Below are 27470 nucleotides of genomic sequence, written 5' to 3'. Positions count from 1 at the left end.
TATGGAGAGTGTATTAATAGATTTCTTGAAATCATGTATTATTATGTTCCTTATATTGGAGTTCTTTGACCCTGGCTGTTAAAGGCTATAACCCAGGAATTTTCCTAAATTGATAGATCATTAAAAAAAACTCTTAAAACTGGTCCAACCAAGGCCAAATAAGAATAATAATTTTAATCAATGTATCACAGGCTGTAAACTACTTACGATTTAAACAGACTTATAAACTGTACTTACATTACAGAGAAATCAAACGACATTAAAACAACACAAACCATAAACAGTGATTTCACTTGGTTTATTTTTTATTTCATTTTCTTATTTTTTTGTTTTGGTTTACAAACAAAGGCACCCATAAATTTTTCCTTGACATTGACAGTCGAGTAATAGGTTCCCTCCTTTTTCACCATTTTAAAATCACTGAAGAGATCGACTATTGTAGTTATACACACAGCAAGAACATTGAAGGGGGATACATTCATTTAAGAACCCGGGCACTACACAGTAACATATTAGGCAGGATACCTATACTGTACTGGGGCAAGAACATGTTACGATCACTTTGCAAGCAAAAAAGGGTTTAAACCATATTTAACAACACTCCACACCAAAAATAAAAGAGATAAATCTACCAAAAAGAAATAAAAGAGAATTTCATGTTAAAGCAAGTGTATAATGACCCCCCTCAAGAATAACAGCACAAAACTGGAGAAAACAAACTTCAATATGTGCTAATAGTTACTTTTTCCTCTAGAATCTTTGGATTTACAGATGTAATACAATGTCATTACCTACCATTTTGATAACATTGAAAATGTACAAGTCTGTTTAATTAAATCAAGGGAAACCAAAATGTTCTGAAAGCAAGTGCTTCAAATTCATTTTCTTGTATTCGGCAAAACTAATACCCCACAGTGTATTAACTATGTACTGTATAAATTTTAACTGGCTGAAGAAAAAAAGTTAACTGCGTACAAAGTTTAAACCACCAAAAACGAAGAAAACTGACCATTCAAATAAAAAAAACAACAACAATCTGGTCACTCTTTTCTTACATCAGATTTTAACATGGCTTCCAACCCACAACTACAAAGAAGTCACATTGACATTTTATTAAGAAAAAAAAATACAATAGGACATTAATCAACATCATTCTGAATATACAAATTATGAATTGCCACCAAGAATCACACATTAGTCATTTTATAGAATTTTAACCTTAACCTTTCTTTAGGTGTAAAAGATTTCAGACTGAGGAGAACAACATTTCTATTTACATTCTTAAACACTAGCTAACAGTTGTAAAAGTTATTTTTAATTAAAGGGGGAAAAATCAGACAAGACTCCATGTGATTTCAGATGACTTCACACGCTCAAGAAAAGCGCTACGATATCTAAAAGGGATTTCATTTATGTCTTAAGACTGTTTTAGCGGCACAAATACAGGAAGTACAAAGCAAAACTGGCTTTCTTGAAAAGGGTGTACATTAGAAATTATCTGACAAGCTCAAATGTTATCATTATAGTTAACTCAGAATAATGTTTTTTTCTTTTTCTTTTTGTAAATAAATACATCACTTTTTATATTTTCTAAGCACAAAAATAAAAGTTTCTTCTATAACTCAGGTTTTAAACCTCTATCTAATCTTGTTTATTTTTAGCTACCTAAATAGAGTTTTACACAAAGTGATTAGAAAACATAGATCTGATTGCTCTTTTTCACATTTTTAGACATCTGAAAAAAATCAGGCACAATTCACACACCTTCCAAAAGCCTTTTAGTATCTACAGGTCTCCAGGCTAGTGTTACAGCACTGTTTCAACAAGCAAGTCAAAATGGAAAGCTTTCCTTTGTGATACACGTAAGTGCATGTTACAATGCAAGCAGAAAGCCTAATGTTCACTTTCCAGAGTATGACAAAAAATAAACACATATATGTAAAAAAAAAAAGATCAACAGTACTTTAAATCCAAGAATTCTGGCAAATATATATACTAAGTGAAGGGTAAACTTGGAGTGTAAACCTAAAAAACACAAGTATCACCCTCCACTTTTGAGTGGTCTCACACTCTTTTAAACAAGCATTTACCCATTAACCCTACCGTATATATAGAGTATGTGCTTACATTTGAAAATACACTGAAAGCCAAAAGGGAAAGATACTCCTGTCATTCAACTTTTAATTAAATATATAGTCACACATTTTGGCTCACCACTTGTATAAGTATACTAATAGAATCAGCGAAGGAGATACAGTAAATACATCCCTTACCTAGCTGTTTGGACCAAGCCCAAATCTGACAAGAGATATTCCTAATGCCCAGAGTGCCTACGTCCCTGGGCTGGAAATAAGTGCTATATGCAAGGGAAAGGAGCTACTGATACTTATAGAAATAAAACAAATACATTAACCAAACCCAATAGAACTAAGCAACATCTACTGTAAGTGATATCCTGAGCAACACAACTAAAGGATTTATGGCCAAACACTTCTTTAGATGACATTAAAGTTAAAGCTGCTGAAACAGTACATTTTAGTTCCTTTATCCCATTCACCCCCTTTGAAAAAACAGGTTGTAATGTATTAAGAAAGTAGCATATTTGCTCAAATTAATATTGGTTCTTCAGCAATATAGGTTTGTTGACTAAATCAACTTCTAAAAGGTCTTTTAATTAATAACAGCAAAAAAAAATGCTAGGAAGATGTAAAGATGTGCAGTGTAATGAAATAATGATGGAAAAATGAAAGAACAGAAACAGACCAAAATACATGGTAATTTCAATAATGATACATGCATCTTATTCACTCCACCATTTGCTCTCACTAAGAATTCAGAACTGAAAATCACTGCTATCAGCAACCCCAATCCTAGAAAGAACAGCAGTTAACTACTGTCACCCCAGAAGAAGCAGCCCGGCATTTCATGCAAATGAAAATCAATGCCTGCAGACATCAGCATAGTTTAAAGCACTATAAGTTCAATATTCAAATGTACAATATCTGCAAAGGCTCTCTCTGAAGTCAGTAGAACTAATGTACATTATAGGGCACTTCCAGGACCTTAAACCTAGTCAGATTTGTGTTTTCTACATTTACCACTTAAGGTCATGTTAAATAACTTGCAGACAGAGAACACGCATAGAAGAAATTAAGTGTCACATTGTCAGTACAGCGACCAAATACCAACAACAATGTCCGGGCTGTGTAAAGCATTTCATCAAATGCATAGCTTTCTGGGGGCATAGCGTGGCACTTCTTAGTACCTCATGGTACTGGATGCTCGGAAGTAGGACAAGAACTTGAAACACAGACTGACGACAAAATACCAGATGTTCCTTGCCATCTGAGACCTTGCAATAAACACTCTCCAAATCAGGACTACTAAGATGGTATTGAAAGCATATCTGATATTCCTTAATCTGAAAGATAAAAAAACAAGGTTAGCAGCTAAGGTTACCCAACATAAAAACATGAAAGAAACATGAGTTGAGTTGGAAATAAAACACTGACAATATGTTTGCAACTGTGAGAGAAAGACTCAATATAGATCCTAGAGATTAGAGACAGATGGACCAATAATGCAAGAGCACACTTTCCTGTGCAGATAAGAAAGTTCAGAATTTACCGAACCAAATCATCAAGATGCAAAGTGCACATAATGTCTTTCACTTCTCAGCTGTAATTTAAATAACACCCGGTTACAGCTTAGCTGGGATACAGCAGAATGTCTGCTGTTTTATCAAAGCATGTCACTGTTATTTCAATAAATAAACAAACATACTGTCTATTATTTTTTAATGCAATATTCGTAAGATTTGGTAAAAATAGAAAAACACTTTTCCGTTAGAAATCACTCACATGACAGTTCAGGCATTCTGGATATTCCAATTTAAAATAACACTTTTTCTTAGAAATATCAGACCACTGAATGTACATACAATAGGACAGCTTACTTGTTCAGATGTTTCCTTGCAGCTGGAAGCCCAGACAACTCTTCATTCAAGACATATTTTTTTGTTCCCATGCAATAGTTCTCCATATACTCAGCCCAGTGTAACTGCCTCACGTCAAAGTTGAAAACCTGAATAAAACCATACACATTTCCGCTAGCTTTGCAAATGCATATATACTTTCAGAAAGGCAGGAACATCACAGTCTGTTGGAGATTTAGCAGGTATTACATAAACACACAGCCTTCTTAAAAAACATTCTACCGTAAATGTCAACATTTTTATAAAAATAAAATAAAAATAAATTATCTAAAACTTTTAAAATCTAGAAAGAAAAACCTGACCATAACTTTCAATATCTTACAAATCAATCTATATAATCTAATAACCTATAGGGTTTATCCTTTAATTATTTTGACACTTCTGTCTATTTATGAGAACCAAACACAATACATTTTAATCCATAATGCTGCTGTAACATTCAAAGTGGTTATATTATTGCTTCATAACAATTAAGCAATTTATATTTCTCACTGTAGCTTAGGAGACCAAAAGTCATATTTCTTAACCGATTTATTGTACAGCTCTACCCCACTGGTACTCTGTCTAAACAATATACTGGAACTCACCACAGCTGGGACGATACATTTCTGAATACAAATATGGATATATAACAAGAGGACCCTGTTCAGAAGACATTTTGTACATTTCTCATAGTACTATCACATTGCATGTGTATCACACTGCATGATCATTTTTGCTTTCTTTTCTAAACACAGAGCATTTAATTAATTAATGTAACCTAGCCTGTGTGGAATTTGCATAGTCCAGGGACTCAGCTGGCTTTAGACACAATGATTCCATTCATATTAAACAAGCCTCTTTATATCCACTTAGTGAATTTCTCAACTGTCCCAGAAGAGGCCACTTACAAAGTTCATCTAATAAGGCATTATCAAGGAGAGGTTTTGAATATCTCTCATGAATCAGACCCCACGAATCTATATTAAAGCATATCTGATTTTTTCTTCCTAATATTGTAAAGGCATACGGATATTAGTTCAAGGGAGCCTTTGGAATCACAGTGGTAAAAGAGGATCAGTAGTGCAACTATGTAACATAATGTAGGTGAGCCTATAGTTTTTTACCTTCTTGTCTTCTGGGGTTAACTGATTCAGAAGCATGTTGGTGTTGTCGGTGCTCCAAACCCAAGAGTGGCTGGTGAAATATTCCAGGAGCATCATGGCTTTGTGAAGACGAGTGATGGTCTTCATCATTCTAGATTGCATCAGGTTACACAGAAGCAACAGACCATTATGAACAGCTAAAAATGGAGATATCAGACCTCATACTCCATGTCACCAATCCAGTGTATGTTTTATGCTGACGTGTATGAATTAAATGTTCTGCAACATCTCATCATTATACTGTACTCTATTCAGCCAGAACCTCCTAAACCTCCTATTGTTCCATCAATAGCTGTATTTGTAATAGGATAATAATCACATTAGATCAATTCTATTGAGAAAATTGTCAATTACTGGGAAATATTGACATATGTAATATGGGTTAAATTATATTGTAAATTATATAATATTATACTGCAATAAAATGTATTTTTATTGCGAAGGCTTTGCAAATATGAGTTTTTTAAATTTGAGTGAACAAAACCACAAACATCTATGAACCAAACATTGAAATGTTTGTAATGAAAAATCTCAACAGTATTAAATTCTAATTGCATACTTGAGTGAATATAAAAAAGATTAAACTACCAATTTTTTATATTTTCAATTGAAAATGAATTGATGAAGTAAAAGTGTATGAATTTTCATCTTAACAAGATATTAACGCAAATAAATATTAAAAATACCCTTATTTCTATTACTCCACAAATTTGGATTAATAGAAACAGATATAGGATAACAGAAATTTTTCACATGCTTGATATTATAAACCCTGATGTTGCAGTGTATTGTAAGCTGGACTGGTTTACTGGAGCTCAATATTTATAAATAATATACAAAACAATTGATCTCCACAATAATATATCAGGGAAAAAATAAAGTAAAATCAACGCTAGTGATATTCCTGTCCCACTTTCACATTTAGCTTGTACAAGGGAACAGGAAGGCCAATCAGCAATTGGTAGGAAAGTGAACTGTTTGAAATGTCTATATATTCTTTACAATATCCTGAATTAATTGTTTAATTGTTTCGTTCAGGCTTATTTTCCAATGTGCTCACTTTCCTTCCAAGATTGACTCCAATTCGGATTGAAACAAGTGAGGAGAAGAAACCCACCTCTGTGAAATGACTGCAATGAAAAGGGTGGAAAACATTTTTCTAGTCTTTTCAGGTCAGCAAGCCCCATATTTAAAGCCCCCTTTTGAATGCTCCTTGAATATTTCTTTGGAGAGAGAACCAGTTCATTTAAGATTGTGATGGGGGGAAATTCAAACAATGGGGAGGTGGCTTTTTATACTACAACAGCATCCCTGAAGATAAATTAAAAAAATGATCCATCACATCTGTTGACAAATTGCATTTTTTAAATGCATTTGATGTTTCAACATTACTTGAATTGGATCTACATTTTTTAGCATCGTAGCAATGAGGGAAATTAGAAAAATGCATTAAACACAAGGAATGGGAAATGTTGATTGTTGCAAATTGTGATCAGTATAAGAATATAAAGATTTTATTTAATGGGCCTTGATTGGGGATGCTGACAGATTGCTGACGTGCCCAGAAATGATCTCTCATTTTAAGACAAAAGATGAACCGACACTAACACCACATTAAAGACCCATACCAGATACTAACAATTTCGAGATTTGTTACGTTTTAATTTTACTATATATATTATATACAAATAAAGCCCAGAAACTTTCAAATCTTTACTTCTTAGGAACATAGCATGAGTCTTTGCAGTAGCAGTTATATGCGAGTAAAAAGATTATTGTAAATTAACAGGCTTTTGCATTGTAAAAATAATTCAGTTCATTGCTTTAACTTGTAGTTTTGTAACGTAATGTTACTTTAATTTTGTAACATTCTTAGATGAACGTATACAGTATATAGCACTGTTAGATTTATTATTTAGAAACAGAGCTCCAAAGATAAAGGGCTTCTAATATGCTAAATATTTATTCCACAGATTACAGTAGGCAGTATCCAAACAATGTCACCATTTTCTAGCTAGTCCTGTGTTGTTCATTTTGAACAACACAGGACTAAATATCAATTGAGCATGACTCTGCGAAATGAATTATCATTCTTATCTGCTGTACATTTCCCACAGTCACATCCAACAACTAGTTATAACTTCTTCTAAAATATTTTACTTAATAAATCGATACTGTTTGGATATAGACTAAATATTATTAATAACACAGTTGGTGTTTCTGTACCATTTATTAACATACAAGGAAACAATTCTATTACACAGTTTATTCTGCTTATTGTGAAAAACTAAATGCGAACACATCCCTGCCTTCTTGTATTTACAATGTAGGCAGAAAAACACATTTAAGATCAGTCATAAGAGCTACATAAGACACCTGTAGAGATATAGCAAACTCAAACAAGAGTAAGTATCTGGTATTGGTCCAATAACCGAAAGCCCAATAACTCAGAAAACTAGCCAATGTGCTCGGGCACTTGGTATCCAGTATCGGTCAGACTGCACTGAAGAGTATGTTAATTCCTCCTCGCAAAGTGCCAGAGTGAAAGAGGAGACTGGTACTTAGAGATAGTTTAGAGGTCACTTCGAAAGACTTAATGGCATGGCTTACTTAAGGAATGGCTTCAGTGTTACTTTGCTCTACCGATACAGGCTCAAGAACATAGGGGCAATAATTTTTTTAAGCAAAAAAATTAAAAAATAAAGAAAACCTTTTAAAGCAGAATGTTAAATCTGATCACACTCATCGCAAAACAAGTCAACGTAAGATACTCCTACTACAGTAAGAGTGGTGTAGGGAGAATACTTTTCTCTTTCAAAGCATTAACTCAATTCTCTGTCTACAAAGCCAGCATATACTAAAGGACATGCTTTGCCTTTTTTTATGAAGCGAAACCATTCCCATGCTTCATTACACAGCGTGTTAATAGCATTATGCCAAGTCCAATGCCATAAAGTCAAGCAATGATTGCTTGCCTCCTCCACCACTACAAAACCAGCACCAGCGTGGACTGCAGCACTGATCGCCTTACCGGGGCTTCTGACCCGTCAACCTTAGATACCCATCATACAGCAGCGCAGGTACTGTATGACTGACTGTGGTCCAGTACTGATTCGTAAAGGGGTTGGACCGAAGGTTAACATTGGGACGCCTGAAAGCCTGTTCTAAGGGGTTCATCTTGAAGGACACATTTACATAATACTCTGCAGAGAAAATATAATCAAAACCTTAAAGATACACTTTAATAAATAAAATAACATACAGAGTAAGAATGCAGAACTAGGACTATGGAAGTCTATTGAGTTCTGTATCTTTAGAAGGCAGTAAGCAGAGTTCTACTTGTTTGCAAGATGTTGGTGACTCCGTTAGTCCTTTACGTTATGCATTCTTGTCTCTATGTATTTATGAAACACATGGAGGGCAACATTTTGGCTGCACTGAAAGGCTGAGGGCTGAAACGATAACAACAGGGGGCTGAGCAAGTTGGATTTACCTTGGTGTTCTTCCTGTTATCCTGAGGTAGATATCATATAGGAATGCTGGTGCCTTGTGGCTTACAGCAATCCAGTATTGATAGATTAGGTGACTGGATGTGAGATTAACATTGGGCCGTCTGAAGGCCTGCTCGAGTGGGTTCCTCTTGAAAGTAGATATAACATGGTACTCTAAGAGAGAAAAGTGTTGTGATAGTATAACGTTTTCAAAGTATCTCTAACCTCAAACGTGGAACAGAATAATTGCATCTGATAGTTATTTTAAAACATCTGCTGTGGGACACTCACTTAGTTATAAGCATTGGTGTGCATTTCTAATAAACAACAAGACATCAATTTCATTTTCTAGCACTTTTCAAATGCAGTACACTAAAAGGGTTATCTTTATGGCCTTTTCTATTGTCAACAAAACAGCTGCATAGCAAGATACAATACTCCATATAAAAAACAATTTGGCATTTGAAAGAAAATGTTTAACATAATGAACGATGCTTATATAAAACTCTTAATGATTCAAAACATTGCTTTGGAGAAAATGCAATAAGCAATTGTAATAGCATTCTTAAAAATGTGTCACATATGGATGATCATTTTTGCTGGGAGTTGAATGTACAAAATGAAGAAAGTTGGCCAGTGGTCTGTAATTAAGTGGACATGGGCCAGTGGTTCTCATAAATGATCATCAGAGACTGCTGTGTCTGCTGGTTTTAATTCCAACTGAGTCCTTAATCACTGGTGATACCTGGCACATATAACTGATCTGCTTGCCTGATTTGAGTTTTTTTTCCCCCCCAGTCATTTCTTTCAAATATAGCATAGCTAAATAATATGATTTAAATGTCCCCAGCATATTGAACTTAATGCAACCTCTCCTCAATTTCCTAATTAGGAATTTATTTGTGACTAAAATATTATTGATGAGTTTATATTGAACAAACACAGGTGGGAATGTCAATATATGAAATAGTCCCACAATGTGCTTTTGTTTTTTCCTTCTGCTTAAGTCCATTTGGTTACATTTCAGATAACACACCTTAACTTAGGGCAGTTCTGAAACTTGGTACAAGTTGATGCCAAACAAACTCTGAATATATTAGAAGCTGAAACAAAATTGGACAACACAAGTAAAACAGAAAACTGAAATAGACTTTCTTCTGATTAAAAACTTGGCTGAAGCATAAAAGACAAAAAAGAGCTGAAAACAATACAAGTCTCAAACAAATTTTATTACTAGGTCAATTAAGGGCTTAATTATGTGACTAAGAACTCAGTTAGACCAAAACCAGCAGGGCTGGATGCTTCCAATACCCAGAGTGGGAATCCTTAACCCTTAATTCTGACAAAATATGCAGGTGGGACACTACTCGTATCCCATTTGCAGGCCTCCTCTACAAAAACAAAGGCTTTGAATCAGGAATCAGCTCAACCCTGGGATTGGAGACTGAAAATAATTATATATAATAACCAGCTGAACAGATGCACACCAGACTAAGCAACGTCAGGGTAACTGGAATGGTTTCAAATCTCAGTACCTCAGCAACTTCTCCCTGTTTCAGCTGAGCAGGTGTGCAGCATATAAACAAAGGACTTCTGTCTGCCAGCTCTATGATCCGCTCATGTAGAAAGGGGCATCCAGATTCCTGGCTGCACTGGGGTTTAAACTAAATGACATACTTCGACTCTTAACAAACATGCAGGTAAACTTGAACAGATCTTTATAGATCCTCTTTCATTAAAAACTACTATTCATGAGAAAGGTGGCCCTGCAGATGATCTGTCTACATGACCACTTTATGAGTCAGGGCCACTAAATTTTGTTGGAGAAATTTTAAAAATAGAAAAGCATACTTGTCTACAGGGTCCTAAATAAACTGTTTCTATTTCTTGATCATTTGTAATATAAAATGCATCCATACCAACTTCACCCCAGTGAAAGGGGTTGACGCCACCTGTTGTGCAGTTGTACACCAACACACTTCTTGGCCTGTAAAGCCAAACATAAGAAGAAGAACATGGGTAAGGTCACAAACACATGCCATGTGGTCTTCTTGCTCATTTTGCTAGTTTCTTATTGATCCTGAGATCTTATCTAATCTTTTCGCAAAGAATCTCCAAAAAACAGCTTCAGAGTGCGGCTGGGAAGTTTGTATTAAACATGCAGAATTTACACAAAAGTGGTTGTGTATCAGATCATGCCTTGCTAGACCATCATGACATAATTTGGCAACATGGCAAAAACATAGATTCTTAAATAACAAATAGGATTTCTTTCCTTTTACTTAATTAAACATTTATTTAGTTTTCTTTTAAAAATAAATCTCAAGCCATTAAGAATAAAGAGAAGAAATCACCTGGTATATCTGTGAACTCCTGAGTACCATGCTGCAGCCAGTGTAGTATTGATGACTACGTCTACTGGGACAAGATCTGCTACGGCACTGTTAGAGGCTCTCATTGTACGAAGGATTCCCTTTCCAGCCTACAAGTAACAGACAGCACTGAAAAACACCTTTTCTCAATACTTCATACAGTTTTAAAAAAAACTTTTTTTTTATTTTTCAGCTGTTTTAAAGGTAAACTAAGAAAATAAATAACATACATCTCACTTTTCTTCTATTCTTTTATTTACCTTTGCATATGGTGAGGATTTTATGAATTTATAAAACGGTTACTCAAAGTGCTGTTTTTTCAAGGTGCATAAGCAGACAGGCTTAGGTTGGGTAAACAAGGTTGACACTACTAACGCCTGTCCTAACTACTATGCAGATAATAAAGCCTCCACAGGTTTTTCATACTATTCGGATAATATAAATCAAAACAATCACACCTTAATAAAAAATTGCATTTGGTGTAAAAAACTTGCATTGATAGTAAATAGTCAGTTTCCAACCAGACTGTATAAACTGTATTAGGTGCAATGTCAACGATGTAACCCATTTCTCCCTGCTTACGCAAAATGACACATTTCTAAAACCTTGAAACACAGAGACACATAACATAAGATGGCTAAATAAAGCCACAGAATTTTTTTTTTCTGTGCAAGATGACTAAAAATACTTTTAAAGAACATTTATTACCAAAAATTAATTTAACCCATCAAAATTCTGCTAATTCTAGGACGTGGTATCTAATTGTCAACTAAGACCGCTACAATGTCATTCACAAAATTGAACACTTACAGCAATAAATATTCCACTGGGTCCATTAAAATTATCAATCCAGCCCTAGGAGGAAAGAAAGAGACAAGATGAGTAAGGGTTTTAAAAAGATTTCTTTCACTTTAACTTGTCTGTAGCAAACTACTGTCTTTGCCTTACATGGTCACAAAGAACACTATTGTTCTTCCCAAGGCACAGTGAAAGCAATACAAGAGCAGAATAAGACAAAAAACAAAGAAACTGCATTCACTTTTTAGTGAATGTTACCTGTGACAGAATTATGTTCTGAATTTCAAGACTAAAAGCAACAGTAATTTTCCTATCCACACAGAACTGCTCTGACCTGAAAACACTTTTACAAAGGTTTTATCTATGGATTGTGGAAGAAACCTTTGAAAGATTGCTTTTTTCATTTACGGGTCCCCGGTGGCTTTTCAGAACATCACAGCTTATTTCACGGGACTGTGGCTGCTTCCTGGAATTCCTTCATTTCCAGGTCTTAGATTCCAATGTCCCACTCCACTTTACTGTCAACCTCTTATCCCACAGATTCAGCACAGAACAGCTTCCGCTCTGTAGCCCAAAGGTGCCTTAACTGCAATGAACTCTGTGAGCTTCAGGTTGGGAAGTGCTATAAAAGTATGAATCTTCAGATGCAAAAACAAATCCTAAACAATTATTACAATATTGACTCATAAGGTCTCAAATTCCTGTATGAAGAATGATACTACCTAAGAAACAAGCTTCCTTTCCTACCATCAATGGTTTTGATTGCATATAGCTTTCTTCCATGCACTTACTGGAAATGGCTCCATCCAGCTGGCTCCCACAATAGAAGGTCTTATAATTGCCACATTGAGGTTTCCACATTCTTGCTGAACCACATATTCTGCCAGAGCCTTTGTATATGTGTAAGTGTTTGGCCTGTCTCCAATAAGCTTTGGTGTAATTTCATTAATGAGTTTATCATCCATCCACCTGTAAAAAACAAAACTGCTTTCAGACTTTTCATAAGAAATAACATTATTATTTTTAGCCCTTAAGGCATGAGTATGAATTAGAAAATATCCACTGTACAGCAGCTATCACCAAACTGATCCTTTGTGGTAAGTGAACTAATTGATGGCTCTGATAAGTTTATCTCAAAAAGGTTCTCAAATATACCTTATTCATTAATTCCTCTTAAAAAGTGATTCAAAAAATTATTACTCTACTTCACTCTAATGTAGTCTTTCAAAATCACACTTGAATGTGGTCTGTAATTGAAAAACAAAATGCATTTTAAACCTAATACTAAGCTGTGGAAAATGTTAAAAGTTAAATGTGGCTACAAAACACAACAGCTGATAAGGGCCTTCAATGAAGACAAATCTGACATTTCATCTTTCAGAACTGCAATGCAATACAAACTTAGCAAGGCAAGAAAAAAAACATTGCTGGTACTCAGCCAAAGGTTTTATGACTGATGATAAACACTACACAGAGCACACCCTTAAAAAGACTGGTACCTTCAATCATGTCTTGAGAGCATTTCTTGAAGTGACTCAAATGGTGATTTGTCATAATAACAATAACAAAGACTTTTAATAGTCTTCAGTTATGCCAAGTTTGAAAAGGGGAACCAGGATGGAAATAGTCACAAAATACCTTGGTGCTACAATATCAATCCATTAAAAAGCCCTGCTAAATTTGCTTGTGTGCATAACTCTACAGTAAATCTACATATACTACATCCAGGACCTACTTAGCAAAACAGGTACAATTTCTGTAAAAGCAGAGAGGTGAGGTCAACATTATGTTGAGAAAAAAATTGGTTAAGATGTGCTAAGCGTTTCAATGTGATTTAGTCAGAAGACGTTACAAGTACATGTATACAACCCAGATGACTAAATATGTTTTATATACTATTCATTATGCATGTACTATTATTGTCACATTTTAAAGGTTCTCCTTGTCAATGCAACAATGAGCACTATGAACAACTTATGTCTATTTCTTTACAGGTGACCTCAGTGCTTCAGGGGAAGACAAGGCAAATGCTTTACCTATGCTAGTCTAGTAAAGCAAGCACCAGTATTTTTGCATGAAGAACACATCTACTTACTGACAAAAAATGTCGTGCACAAGAAAGAAAAACAAAACATAAAAGTAAAGGGCATGTTTTTCACCATTTCTCCAAAAATATATAATTACACTAACTATAGAACAAAATATATTAAAGCAAGCATGTAATAAAGCTACAGTTCTGAGATAATTTAAGCTCCCTAAACCTTTTTCAGCAACCACTCAATTTAAGTTAATTTCTTTTAATATAAAAGGGTATTGTAGTAGTCTCCTGTCAGCCAACACTATAACCAACTAAATGACTACTAAACATTGAGTGCTACTTTACAGAATTAATAAAGGCCCATGCAATTAAAATAGTTTTCTAAAACAAAATGCTTGTTTTAATGCTAATACTACTATTGCTAATTTAAATATCTAGATCAAAAATATAGACCTTTCAGAAAATCGAAATTTAGTACAGTATTGTATTATGTTTCCATCCATGATTGCAACACGAAAGCTGAACCATTTCATGAACATGACCAAACAAGGGCAAGATGGAAAAACTTCAGGTAGAATCTCTTCAACAAACAAGGTGGAGAAAACACCATTACAACTCACTCTAAAGAGTCAATAAGCTTCTTATAATCCACCGGAGGTGGGTACACTACTTCTTCAATGAGCTTGCGGTTGCAGTTTGCGTACGCTGTTGAAACATGGATGAAAACCTCAAGCTGCTTCATTCTATGAGCCAGGGCTATAAGCTGCTGGGTAGCCAGAACATTCAGCTGCACTGCATCCCTTGAAAATAAAACAGTAATAAGAAACAGAAACATCAGTACTGCTGTGGACTTCAGTGTAAAACAAAGTATTAAAAAACTGCAGCTTCAAAAAATTCACGTATATACATGCAGGCAGATTTAGCTGGCAGAAATGCATTAATGAGAAATTAGCCTTTTTGAACCTTTGATAGCTAAGGACTATGACAGACTAATTAAATGTGTAACTGCAGTAATTGTGTAATAATGCAATTGTGTAATTACATTAAATCACTTTGAGCACAACAATTCGAATTTTTCAAATAAACAGCAATAAAAACTCTGAAGGGAAGTGGCCTGATGAAGGGGCAGTGAAGTGGGAGAACTGATGGGCGAGATCTACAAAGGGAAAATGGCTGTAATACAGTCAAAGGGGTGGCAACATTAGCTACAGGCAAACTCATAGCATTGTCTTTCCATGCTCTGCAAAATGGTACCAGAGCAGAAACTGCTTACGATTACTCACTTCAGTGGCTCATTGAATCTGACAGTTGCAGCGCAGTGGAAGACAATGTGAATGCAGTCGGCAAGTTTCTCTTGGTCTTCTTTGCTCAGGTCAAGTTCAGACTGCGTCAGATCACTGCTCACAGCAATAACTTTGTCTGCAAAATTTGGCTGCTCATCCCTCAATCTATCAAACAGCTGAGGAAAGAAAGGACACATGCTTTAAAAAAATCAATAAAACTGAAATAAGAAGAAATTTGAATTGTGGGGAGAAATCACAGCGAAGTGTTTGCTTTTTATTTCTGCTTGAGTGAAGACAGAGTGAAATCAATGCGGGATTCTTAACCACAGCATGAACAGCAACTGTGGCAGGTGCAACTACAGAAGTTAAACCACAGTGTACATCTGATGCAAGACACATGGTGACCCCCTCCCGTCTCATCATTCAAGAAGGAAACCAAAATGAAAAGTGACTTTTCTGCAGTGCTCCGATAACTCTGTTAAGAAATCATGAGCTGGTTATCTCCCTTCCCAAACCTACCTTGCAGTTCACCATGTCATCAATCCGTGCTTTGGGGGCTTGCCCTGCCTTCTGCCTCACCAGCACATACACAGCATTCACAGTGGGACAGGAGCGCAGCAGCTTTTCCAGCAGGACTTTGCCCATGAATCCAGTGGCGCCAGTGATGAGGACATTCTTCCCCTCGTAGTATTTAGGAATTGAAACCATTGTGCCTGTGGCAACCTTGTTAAAGTGTATCTCCCTGAAGGAATAAAAGCAGAATGGCAACTAAGCATTATCTCAAAATTTCCTACATTTCTACAAACAAAACAAAACACTGTCATGTACATGCTTCTTACGCAATTGTGAAGTGATGGAAGGTTTTTTTTTCTCTGAACCCTGGCATAGTCACAGAACTGTAATTTAAGGGATAAATTGCCAGCAGCCATATCACACTGCAGCTCACAACTGGCAACCCACTGAAGCTAAGCAGCTGTGAGCCTCGTCAGTACCTGGATGGGAGACCTTCTGGGAAAAACTAAGGTTGCTGCTGGAAGAGGTGTAAGTGGGGCCAGCAGGGGGGGGGGCGCTCACCCTGCGGTCTATGTGGGTCCTAATGCCCCAGTATAGTGACGGGGACACTACACTGTAAAAAGGCGCTGTCCTTTGGATGAGACATAAAACCGAGGTCCTGACTCTCTGTGGTCATTAAAAATCCCAGGGTGTTTCTTGAAAAGAGTAGGGGTATAACCCAGGCGTCCTGGCCAAACTTCCCATTGGCCCTTATCAATCATGGCCTCCTAATAATCCCCATCTATGAATTGGATTCATTACTCTGTTGTACTCCCCACTGATAGCTGATGTGTGATGTGTGATACTGGCGCACTATGGCTGCCGTCACATCATCCAGGTGGGGCTGCACATTGGTGGTGGTGTAGGGGATCCACATTACCTGTAAAATGCTTTGAGTGGAGTGTCCAGAAAAGTGCTATATAAGTGTAAACAATTATTATTATTAAGGTAAAAAAAGGAAAAAAATATTACTGTAGGTTTGTAGGTTTTTGGCTTTATGCAACGTGATGGAATGTAATACATTCTTAAAAAGAACTTAAAAAGAACCACTGAAACATATTCTATTGTTTAAATACATCATAGTCATAAAACGGAAAATTTTCAAAATGCACTTAAAAAACAGTATAATACTATCTCAAAAGTCCAAACACATTTTTATTACGAAATTGCAACTGCTTTCAGCAAGTACAATAGTACCGTCAGTATCCTGCTCAGTTACTGCATGCTCCCAATCAGCAGTTGTGTTAATTATTACCCTGTAAAGACAAACTAATCTGATTGTTCTAGATAACCTCAGTTTCATTGAAAAGGCAAATGCTGATAACAAGTAATGCTGAAAGTTTTTTCAGACCCAAACAAGCCATATAAAATAGAAATATTATGCATCTAGATGATAAAAGCTTAGTAGTAGAAAATTGTCCTGAATTTAAGCGCATCTGTAAAATATTAATATTAATTAAAAATATAATAAAATAAATAATAATTTAAAGTTTAATAGCTTTTAGATGCGACAAGGTGTAGGCCCACAGCTCCCACCAACGCCAGAATCCAGCAAGTATTCTAGGTCTCCAAGTCAAACAGTCGATTGTACCTGTTGTACCTGTTTTGTACCTGTTTTGCTAAGTAGGTCCTGGATGTAGTATATGTAGATTTACTGTAGAGTTATGCACACAAGCAAATTTAGCAGGGCTTTTTAATGGATTGATATTGTAGCACCAAGGTATTTTGTGACTATTTCCATCCTGGTTCCCCTTTTCAAACTTGGCATAACTGAAGACTAATGCATAACTTTTCTGCCAAGCTACAACAACAGTAAAACAAGCAGATCTGGAGCCAAATAAAACAGACCCTATTGTAAACCAAACAAAGCACATCACAATGTAGAAATTAACTCACCAAACAGTACATGTGATGAGATTACAAGAAACATGCAAAAGATAAACATCATTTAATGTCTACAACAGCTGTATACCAAACACATTTTATAAGCAGTCATGAGAGAACAATTTCTCCAGAAATATGTACAGTGCCATACAAAAGTACTGTATCTATGCCCTTCCAATGGTCAAATTGTGACATTAAAATTATGTATATACATTTTTTTAAACTTAATACTTTATTCAAACCTGAATGCCCTAAAGACGTCCAACAGTAAGAGATGTTACGGTACGTCAGCAAAACCTAAAGAGAACAGAAAATGAAATATGGCAATTGTATAAGTATTCAGACCCCTGAACTCAATGTTTGGTGAAAAATCAAGTGTAGCAAGGCACTGTACAGTATATGTAGGCCAGTACACGAGATTAATTCTTTACATAACTAAGACCTCAAAAGATTTTCACTGTTCTAAAGATGAGAGAGGCGATTAATGATCGATGGCGGTGTAGTAACTGTAGTAACTGAAGAGACATTTAATTATCCCCAAAAATAACAAACAATACTAAAGGGGGTCTGTAAACACTTTAAGCAGGGCAGAACTGTAAATGGACTCAATGCTACATGACTACTGAGATGGAATGCCTTGCGTTTCATGGTGGAGCACATTCTTCTTTCACTGGATTCCTACCCTGAATATGCATTATATGCATGCTTTTGTGGCATGAAGAAATGCCAAGTTTAAAACTCCACCTTATGATCACACATTTTTCCACCTCAACTGTCCTATGTACAGACACAAATAAACAAATAACAACTAAGTATGATTCATACATATTTTAGAAATGTAGGACTATTAATGATCCCACCACCAACAACCCTGCACCCTGGCCCTGATGTTAAAACTAATAATTCAATACAGGCTTAAATGCCAAGTGTATAACAAGAACCATATGTTGCAGGTGAATCTGAAAAATAGGAAAAATAAAAATAGTGTGCTGTTTGCTGAGACCAGTAACCTTGAAAGCCATACCTTTTGGCTCAGAAGCAAAAGGAATATCCAACTTATATGGACTCACAATAGACAACTGGCTGTGGTGTAAAAATATGCAAAAGAGTATATCCTGTGGGGCTTTCATGCTGACAGCAGCTATGTCTTTGCTGTGGAGAGCAGAGTTAGTTATTTCTGCCTGCCAAGGGTTTGAAGCTGTGTGTGCTTTCCAAGAAATATGCTGCAGTTATTCCAGACGTGAAATAACCTATATGGTGAATGTAGTGAGGGAGACAAGAACTTAAGAAAGACACACAAAAAGAATCTGCTTCCAGCTGTCTCCAGCAGCTTCTGAAATACTGATGCTTCCATGCTGAGGAAAGCAAAAAAATAATAATTTTCCTGTTAAACAACGGTGACAGAACAGGAAAGATATAGTATGGGCTTAATTTAAGCACTAAAAATATTTAATGCATTTTTACTTATTCTATGGATAGGATCTATGCAACATAGGTTCGTTTCTTTTAAATTACTTTGGTTTTGCATGTTGTTTCAGCAAGTAGGAGAATCACTAAGCCTTAGATAACACCATAGCAAGTTCCAGTTGAACCCCCATCTTATTTGCATAAGTGTTTCATTGAAGGCAGCAATGAAACATATCAGAAAAGCCCTGGAACCTTTATTTTCATATTTTATTTCTATACTATTAGAGGACAAGAAAGGGAGCACCAGTTAACAATATTAATTGAATATTGCCATATTTCGTCCATTCAGACAAGCTTTTTCTCAAGTGTTGTTCCATATTATCTTCTCAATTTACTTGGTTGGCACTGAAATGGGAGTCTGGGTCGAATAATATTTAATATCTAGTCAAAAAAAGGTCATTTATCTAGTTATGGTTCAGACAATAAGCAGAACAGGTGGGACTTTCCACTTTTACTCTTTTAAATTTAAGAAAGGTAAACTTTTAGAAAGTCAATTTCTGTCCTTTTACAATATGAAAAAGGTACATTTAATTATGTTATTTTAATATTCTAAAGAATCCCTATAGAAAAACGTTTAGTAAAAAATAGAGATTTTTTTAATCCTCCACCACAAAAACAAAATCAGCACATTGTGAGTGTACACAGACTATAGCTGGCCTGCAATAATACAGTAAAATGTAATGCAATTTAGATTTGCATCTCACATTTGGGATCTGGACTTGACCACACCAAGAATGGCTTTTTCATTTCCATTTTCACATTAAAATACACTGAACAACAGCTCAACATTTTCCACAATGAAAGTGGTACAGTATATATGTATTCTCAAATATACATTAGGTTAAATAAATCATTTATGACAACAATAAATCAAGCATCAATATCTAATCCTGCTCAGAAATGGTAGCATAAATGTCATAGGATCAGATACAATTATCTCAGTAGAATGAATTTAGGCTGCCATACAACTACTTTGGTATAGCTGTTTGTTATACCAGTTGTAACAAACAGGAATAAAAGCGTTAGGTTGAGGTTGTTGAGGTTGGTGTTACTACGTCTGATGAAGATCATGTACAGTTTTGAGATACATATTCACAAAATCTCTACTGTACAACACTAATAACACAAAGACACAGAGTGTGTGGACCCACAACTATTCCTAACAAAACATAGACAGACCTAGAGCTTTTGAGTTTCTAAAATACATCCAAACAAACCTCATTTGTTATTCTTAATACCGAAAGGCACAGGTTTGTCAATGGGTCTGTGATAAGACTGATAGTAATGAAATCAGAATCTTGTGACTATGGAAAAAAAAAATCCAAAAAGTTTTAGTCATGCCTTTTCTCCAAAGGCATGTGTAACTTTTTAGTGAAATGGTTTCCTAAAAGAAAAATCAAAATATTGGTAATCGTCCCAGACAGCACTACCACTGAATGGACTTTTATCACTGCAATATTGAAACTAAATTAAACAAACGAAATGCTCTTTAAGAAAATGTATGCAAATATTAAGATGCATTGAGACTAGGACAGTTCACTGTACAACACAAACTTTAGCCTAAATCTGGAAAATGAAAAGAAGAGACATGGTCAGGGGCAGCAGTGTGGAGCAGTGGTCAGAGTTCAGGACATCAAACTGGAAGTTTGTGGGTTCAAATCCAAGGTGAAACACTGCTGTTTCACCCGAATTGTTCCATTTAAACAACCAACAGATGGTGTAAATGTAAGCCAATTTAGACTGAAGCATCAACCAAAAGAAATTTGATTAGTAAAAACCTAAAAATAGGTATGGAAGAGGAATACATATGTAAATATAATAAGGTACAAAACTAGGAATGTACAGGATACCAAAAAAAAATGCACAGTACAACCTCAACAAATCAAAGGAACACTGTGTTGATTCTCCAAAGATGATGTTGGCCCTGCAGTAGGAAACTGTTATATAGTTTTTACTAGTGAGCTTCACAACATACACTCCCCTTTTGTGTAAATATTGGGTAAATCTGTATTTTTAAGTGGACATCTCTGAGGCATAAAATTTAAAGTTAAATATTTAGAGAGCTTTTAGAACTCTGAATCATGCATTCTGCACTACCACATTTAATAACAGCATTTACCTAAAACTGACTATTTACATACATTACCTCACATACTCTTCAACTGCATATTGTAGTATTTGCATATCTCTGGTCTTCAAGTGATATGCCAATTCATCAGTAAAACAGAGTTCACTGGTTTTGCTAATATTACTACTGTGACGGGAGACTCTGTCTCCACATCACCTGGCACTCGTGAGGTATCCACACACACACACATATGCCAACAGTTCATCGCCAAAGGTGATAAAACTGTTTTCAAACACATACAGACTTTAACTGGTCTGAAATCTCAGGGATAGCTTTGCTTTGCTTTGTGGGTGCACAAACAGAGCAAAGTAAGGTAATTCAAGTACGATCAAAAATTAAATATTTACTCAAACCATACAACTGTATCCTTTGTTATCATAAGTGAAATAAAACACCAATTTAGCCACAGACATTTAGTTAACTCACGTGTTTCTAGTGAACCCAAACCATGACAGAGCAACAGGAGCTGGCTTAGTAGTGCCTGTCCCAGGGTTCGGTACATGAGAAGATACCATTGTGTGGGGGTAGTATTTTCATAAAAACAATAATGTACATAAAATGATTATTGGCATTTTGATTTTATCAATAATATGTTAATTGTGAATTGTGAATGGGAAGGATTTATGTCAGAATTAATTTTTGGATTACAGCAGAACCTTTTAGGGGGTGTTTTACTTAAAAGGGGAGCCCCTCTGGAAAAGAAAAGAAAAAATAAGACAGGAGGAAGTTTGTGGAGTAGTGCTATGATAGAGTTACCTACAGCATTTTCTTTTTCTTGTGTTGTTTTTCCTTTGATTAATTTGTTTTTTTCACAGTGTTTTTTGTTTGTGTGCACTTTGGGAACGCAGCTCCTCACAATAAGCACCATTACACTTCTATACAACTGTGGCTGTGCCATCATTATCACCCCACCATTTTTTCTGTGCTTCTAAACTACTGAAGGATAAGACTGTGACAATTATTCTTGTGCTGCATTATATACACAACATAACTCACTACAGTATCTTCAAGGTTGCCACTTTTAAATTGACATTCACCATCTAAAAAAAGTTTGTCTTAACTCGAACACTAGCTTCTAGGATGTGTATCCTACTGTAATCTTAAAAGCATTAAAATTTCAAGGACGTTGAAAACAGATTTTGACACAGAAAGCTAGGACACATTCCTGTCAGAAATACTTTTTAGAATTAGTCTACAATTACAGAACTGACGCACCTCAGATCCGAGCAACGGATACACAAAAGTGAAATGACAGTGTCACGGAGTATTGTCATATTTATATTTACTGTTTACAATATAACAGCACCCCAGAAATATTCAACTATCTCTCATTTTCTAATGCAAAATTAAGAAATAAGTACAAATAACTTGTAATAATAAAGGAGACGAACTATCACAAGCAGCAGGAAACGTAGCTGTCTCAGCCTGGTACTCTTAAACATTCAATAAGCTTTTGATTTCAAATAAAGACACTCACAGATGGTTGTCATTTTAAAAAAGTGCATCCATTTAACGGAACAATAACTGCCACTATTCAGCTGAAGTTCAACCCAACATTTAGCAACCTTACGTAGCTACTGTAGTGTTACCAGAAAACAAGAACACCGTCGCACCCATGCTGAATTCATGCACCTCTAGTAACAACCTTGTCTCTTTGGAGTACTGTCCCTCGATATAACTTCCAAATTATATCAAGATTCCCCGTACTCTCTCGAAGGTGCGAAAGAAAATCGTGTTTGTGACTTCCCCTTTCCCCTCAATCAAGACAGCCTCACAGGTTCTGGCTCGCAAGTGGTCATGATTAATACATAACTCATTTAATAAAACCCAGACAAAATGCATCGATTTTTTATATAAGCGCACTTATGGGGAGCGCCCCTGAAGAATTCTGTACAGATGTATTTTTTTTTCTGTGTAAGTCCGCATAACAAAAAAATATATATTTTCGCGATATTAAATGAAAGGATACGCCATCTTCAAACGCATGCAGAATTCAAGAATAACAAAAAGTAGCAAATGAACCCAGCAATGCGCCGCGGACGAGCGCCACTTCCTGGAAATATACCTCTTTCCTCTTTCGAACAAAAGAGTGGAGAGGCAACTTGCAAATATAATCCACGCATTACACAATGCAAAACAACATCGTAAAAAAACCGCAGTATTGTACCTGGAAAAAAAAACGGTCCTCCTCCGTGTTACTTCTCCCTTTTCCCTTTTCCCTTTTCCGCTGTAACTGCTGTCAGCCCCGAACTGTAACACAAGCCTTACCGCCCAGCCGTGATCAGAGGATGATCAGGCCACGCCGCTCTCTGTGAGGATGTTTAATCGAGCCCGTCTCGTCGATGCGCCCGTGAGGCGTGCGCCGTTCTGCCGAATTGTGAGCTTCGTGTTCTGCACGCTCCGGCTAGACTGGTTGGTTGGAGAAGAGGGGGTGTAATTCAGAGATAATATTTAAGGATACATGAATCACTGCTAAAATGAATATATCAGATTGGTAAAAACGTACACAGCATTTACAGAAGTAAGGTGGGGTTGTATATTATTATTATTATTATTATTATTATTATTATTATTATTGTTGTTGTTTTTGTAAATATTATTGTTAATGTTATTGTTATTATATTGTATTATTATAATTATTTAAGATGTTATATTTTGTTGCTGCTGCAGCTGTTGTTGTTCGTTGAATAAATACATTTTTATTTTAACGAATAACAACAACAACAACTGCAGCAACAACATTTTAAGAATTTAAAAAAAACATGTTTTCTTGTCATACAACTTCAAAAACCGAAGTCATCGAGCAGGAAACCCCCTCTAGCTACGACAGTTCAAGTTTATTTCTGAGTGACACGAACCTGCATAACAAGTTTAATAACTATCTAGTGAACTAGATCTTATCTGTTTGGACAAGCACTGATTGCTGGTTTTAGTCATATTTGAACTGCACTTCTAAACATCATGAGATGGTACACGATACACTGTATCTTTAATAATGAAATGTAATTTATTTTATGCATGAATCCAAAATGTGAAAAATAACCTCAGAATCTGTGACATCTTTTCTGTCTTGAATGTTTAAATATTGTTGTTTGGCCCTATATTTAGCTCATGAGAAATAAACGTTACGTGTAAAGTAGCACAGCCTGCGATTATGAATGAGGACATTACAAAGATCACCCAACTCCAGCGATATACATGCTGTTGCTCAGATCATGAGGTAGAGGTGGATTAATGCACTGCTAAGTGATATTTAGCGATAATGGATGACAGAAATGCTCCACAAACATGCTGTACATCTTTAAACCAATACACATCCCTATATAGAAAGGACACATGTACAACATTTTAAAGCCCACAATTAAGACCATTTCACTGAATTAGCAATACTAAGCCTTTCAAATGCAGAAATCACCCACCCCCCCCCCCCCCCCCGTTGCTGTTATCAATTCATAATGCAGCTTTATATAAAATTCTACAGAAGATCATAAAACATTTAAAGTTTGTATTAGTCTGTTAATCCAAATTTCAAATTTAAAAAACGAAAGCAATGTTAGGCAGTACGCAGTATATGAAACTGTATTCTACTTCCTCCTGTTTTCTGGCACTTATTTGATGCATTGAATGGTATTTACAGTTCAGTTTACCTTTAACTACTTAGAAAAAACATCTTTATTTCATTACCCATGTCCACCAACTGAACTTAATTTAAGTTAATTAATTTTCCATTTCCTAAAACATATAATCTTGTTTTTTGTTATCTTTCCTTCTTTTGGCTATATTTCAACTTTTGCTATTGTTATATCACTTTATAACCCATCTACAGTTTCTTGCATTAGGAATTTGTCTTTTCGCATGCCACAGCTTGCTTTCCATGAGACACACAGGCACACAGACAGGGAGAGAGAAGCTCAGGGTCAGTCATTTATACAGCCTGCAACTCTGCATAATCTTAGAATGCAGTTTCTTTGTGGAACCACCCTCATACTGTAAGAAATGTTTGCATAGTACGACTGTAAGACTGTTTGCACAGGTAGAATTATCTGGAGGTTGCATCAATTCCGTGTTATTATTCATGGAGAAAAGGAAAAATCTCCCGTAAGGTGATTTATTATTAAGTTCAAAAGGTTGCAGAAGGTCTCCTCATACTCTAAAGATAATAAGTTATGATGTGAATTTACACTTAATCAAGTTCATAATGTCTCCTTCTAATTTCAATGCATCCATCTAGAGAACGGATACATTCTGAAATACTCTGAGAAGCATGTCAGATGAAATTAAATTAACTTGTTAGATTCCTGCCTTGAAATCCTCAGCAATATGTATTAGCTTGAAATACTCCATGGTTCAGGTATTGCCATGGGCAAAACCTACATGAATTTATATTGTATCAGTGGGTCTGATTGAGTGGCTCAATGGGTAGCCAAGCCTGTCCCTGAAAGAATGGTCAAAAGCTTACATTATCAGTGAATGTGAATCATTAACTTTCAACTTTCAACTCTCAATGTCAATTTCTTTCAACAGCCACCACAGGAATCAAACTCTAAAATCATATTTTTTTCTCTAATGAATATATTTTATTTACATTGTGTCACACCATTTTGAGTGTTCTTAAAACACTCTACGTTCTAAGATACCAGTTTCTAAAGATATAATTTCTCATTCATTAACTAGCCTTATAAAGAAATCAGTGCACCGAATCTGACACATGAGCAGGTGCTGAAATTGGCAGGTTAAGAAAACAAAACACCCTGCTGTTTTGTGCCTTGATTTTGTTATCAACATAATGAACATCATAATAATATTTATTCTCTCTTGCCACTCTTTTGGAAACATCACCCAAACATTGCACAGCAGCAGCATTTGATAAGTGAGAAAATACTAAACCCATGAACAAAAGATAACTGGTATTCAAGAAGCAAAAAGATAGCTTTCATAAGTGGCTAAGTGAAAACATACACACCAAATTGATAGACCGCTTTTAAGCAACAGAATTTCTTCTGGCACAGGTTGATTATTATTCTTCCTTAAAGACGTGGTATATTGGAATTGGGCTCAATTACAAAACTAAAGCAGAATCACATTATCTTCCTACAATGCATTTACATAACTGTCAGCTTTGCAATCTCAAGCTTTTTAAATTTAAATAGCACTGAATTAATTACATATGTGGAACATTTTTAAACATTTTTTGTTTTTCTGCTTTACGAATTAGTCTTGTTTGCAGTCTACAAAGGAACAAGTAATAGGTTTATTCCATGCTGAAAAAAAGAAGAAGAGAACACAACGTTTCGGCAGTGGAGCCTTCTTCAGGTGTGAGAGAGACAGGGCAGTAGGCAAAAGAAATGTAGCGGGAGAACAAAGGCTGGGAGGGAGGAGGAGTGAGAGGCGGGAGCAGGGGACAGAAAGAGAGGCCAACCAAGAGGTGTGAAGTCAAAATGGGTGTAGAGAGGTGTGAAATGAAACTTCCAATGAATGGAGAAAATTTAAAAGAACAGTAGTCTGTCGTTAAGAGAAGGGAGAATGTGTGATCCTAGCTGCAGAATGATTTTGGTTTTGGTAGTCCTTCTGATGTATGAGTTCGGAAAACACAGTCTGTTTGCAGTCTATATGTACTGGAAATATACCACTTCCTCAGTGACGTTTTATCTAGATCCTATTGTTCTCCTCCCCACTGATACCTGATGTGTGGTGAGCGTACTGGCGCACTATAGCTGCCGTCACATCATCCAGGTGGATGCTGCACATTGGTTGTGGTGGAGGGGATTACCTGTAAAGCGCTTTGAGTGGAGTGTCCAGAAAAGCACTATATAACTGTAAGGAATTATAATTATTATTGTAAAATGTATTGCATCACAGTAACAACTTATGTTACCAGTTACTGCTGTGGCATTCATCAGCTATCCCTCACAGTCCAGGATGAAGGTACAGATGACTGATAGGACCTAATGACATCCACACACTCTTGGGAAGTTGAAATAGAACTGTGTTAGAAGGTACAGTATCTGATCATGTACAGCACAATTTTGTAAACAATCTTCTGGGTCTCAAAGTAATTTGCTTCTTGTCCAGATAGATATACTCTGTCCATGAGATTCAGTCATAGACCATAATAATATTGATAGTGCATTTCAGCCTGAAAGCTCACAGCAACCACACCCAACAGGATAAGTGGCAAGAAGGCTCCTGAGTATATATATAAGAACGAGCAGCCAGAAATGCTTTCTAGCATCCGCATGACTGATATCATTTTAGTTTTGGAATCACTCATACAGTAAGCTGTTGTCACGGTTAATTACCAGAGGCTCAGAATGAAAG

At 35.9% G+C, this 27470-nt stretch overlaps 1 protein-coding gene across 3 annotated transcripts; it reads right to left on the bottom strand.

Moving 5' to 3' along the window:
• Nucleotides 1-283: 283 nt before the first annotated feature.
• On the bottom strand, nucleotides 284-23471 carry far1 (fatty acyl CoA reductase 1). Of its 3 annotated transcripts, none has more exons than XM_088935182.1 (12): nucleotides 23320-23471; nucleotides 15641-15863; nucleotides 15122-15297; nucleotides 14459-14638; nucleotides 12592-12769; nucleotides 11813-11857; nucleotides 10985-11112; nucleotides 10550-10617; nucleotides 8633-8804; nucleotides 5101-5230; nucleotides 3956-4083; nucleotides 284-3421 (listed from the first exon to the last, which is right to left on the bottom strand). In XM_088935182.1, exons 2-12 carry the CDS (start codon nucleotides 15827-15829, stop codon nucleotides 3259-3261), a joined length of 1557 nt encoding a protein of 518 aa, XP_088791308.1. In that variant the 5' UTR covers nucleotides 15830-15863; nucleotides 23320-23471; the 3' UTR covers nucleotides 284-3258. The 3 variants fall into 3 exon arrangements, with proteins under 3 accessions (XP_088791308.1, XP_088791309.1, XP_088791311.1); XM_088935183.1 differs by lacking the exon at nucleotides 23320-23471 and adding an exon at nucleotides 17800-17854; XM_088935185.1 differs by lacking the exon at nucleotides 8633-8804 and adding an exon at nucleotides 8171-8342 and having other exon boundaries at nucleotides 291-3421.
• Between the last annotated feature and the right edge of the window lie 3999 nt (nucleotides 23472-27470).

This window comes from Atractosteus spatula, chromosome 16 (genome assembly GCF_055471065.1).
Source record: "Atractosteus spatula isolate fAtrSpa1 chromosome 16, fAtrSpa1.hap1, whole genome shotgun sequence".
Taxonomy (NCBI): domain Eukaryota; kingdom Metazoa; phylum Chordata; class Actinopteri; order Semionotiformes; family Lepisosteidae; genus Atractosteus; species Atractosteus spatula.
Note: the sequence above shows the minus strand (reverse complement) of the source record. Positions and strands in the feature narration are given on the sequence as shown.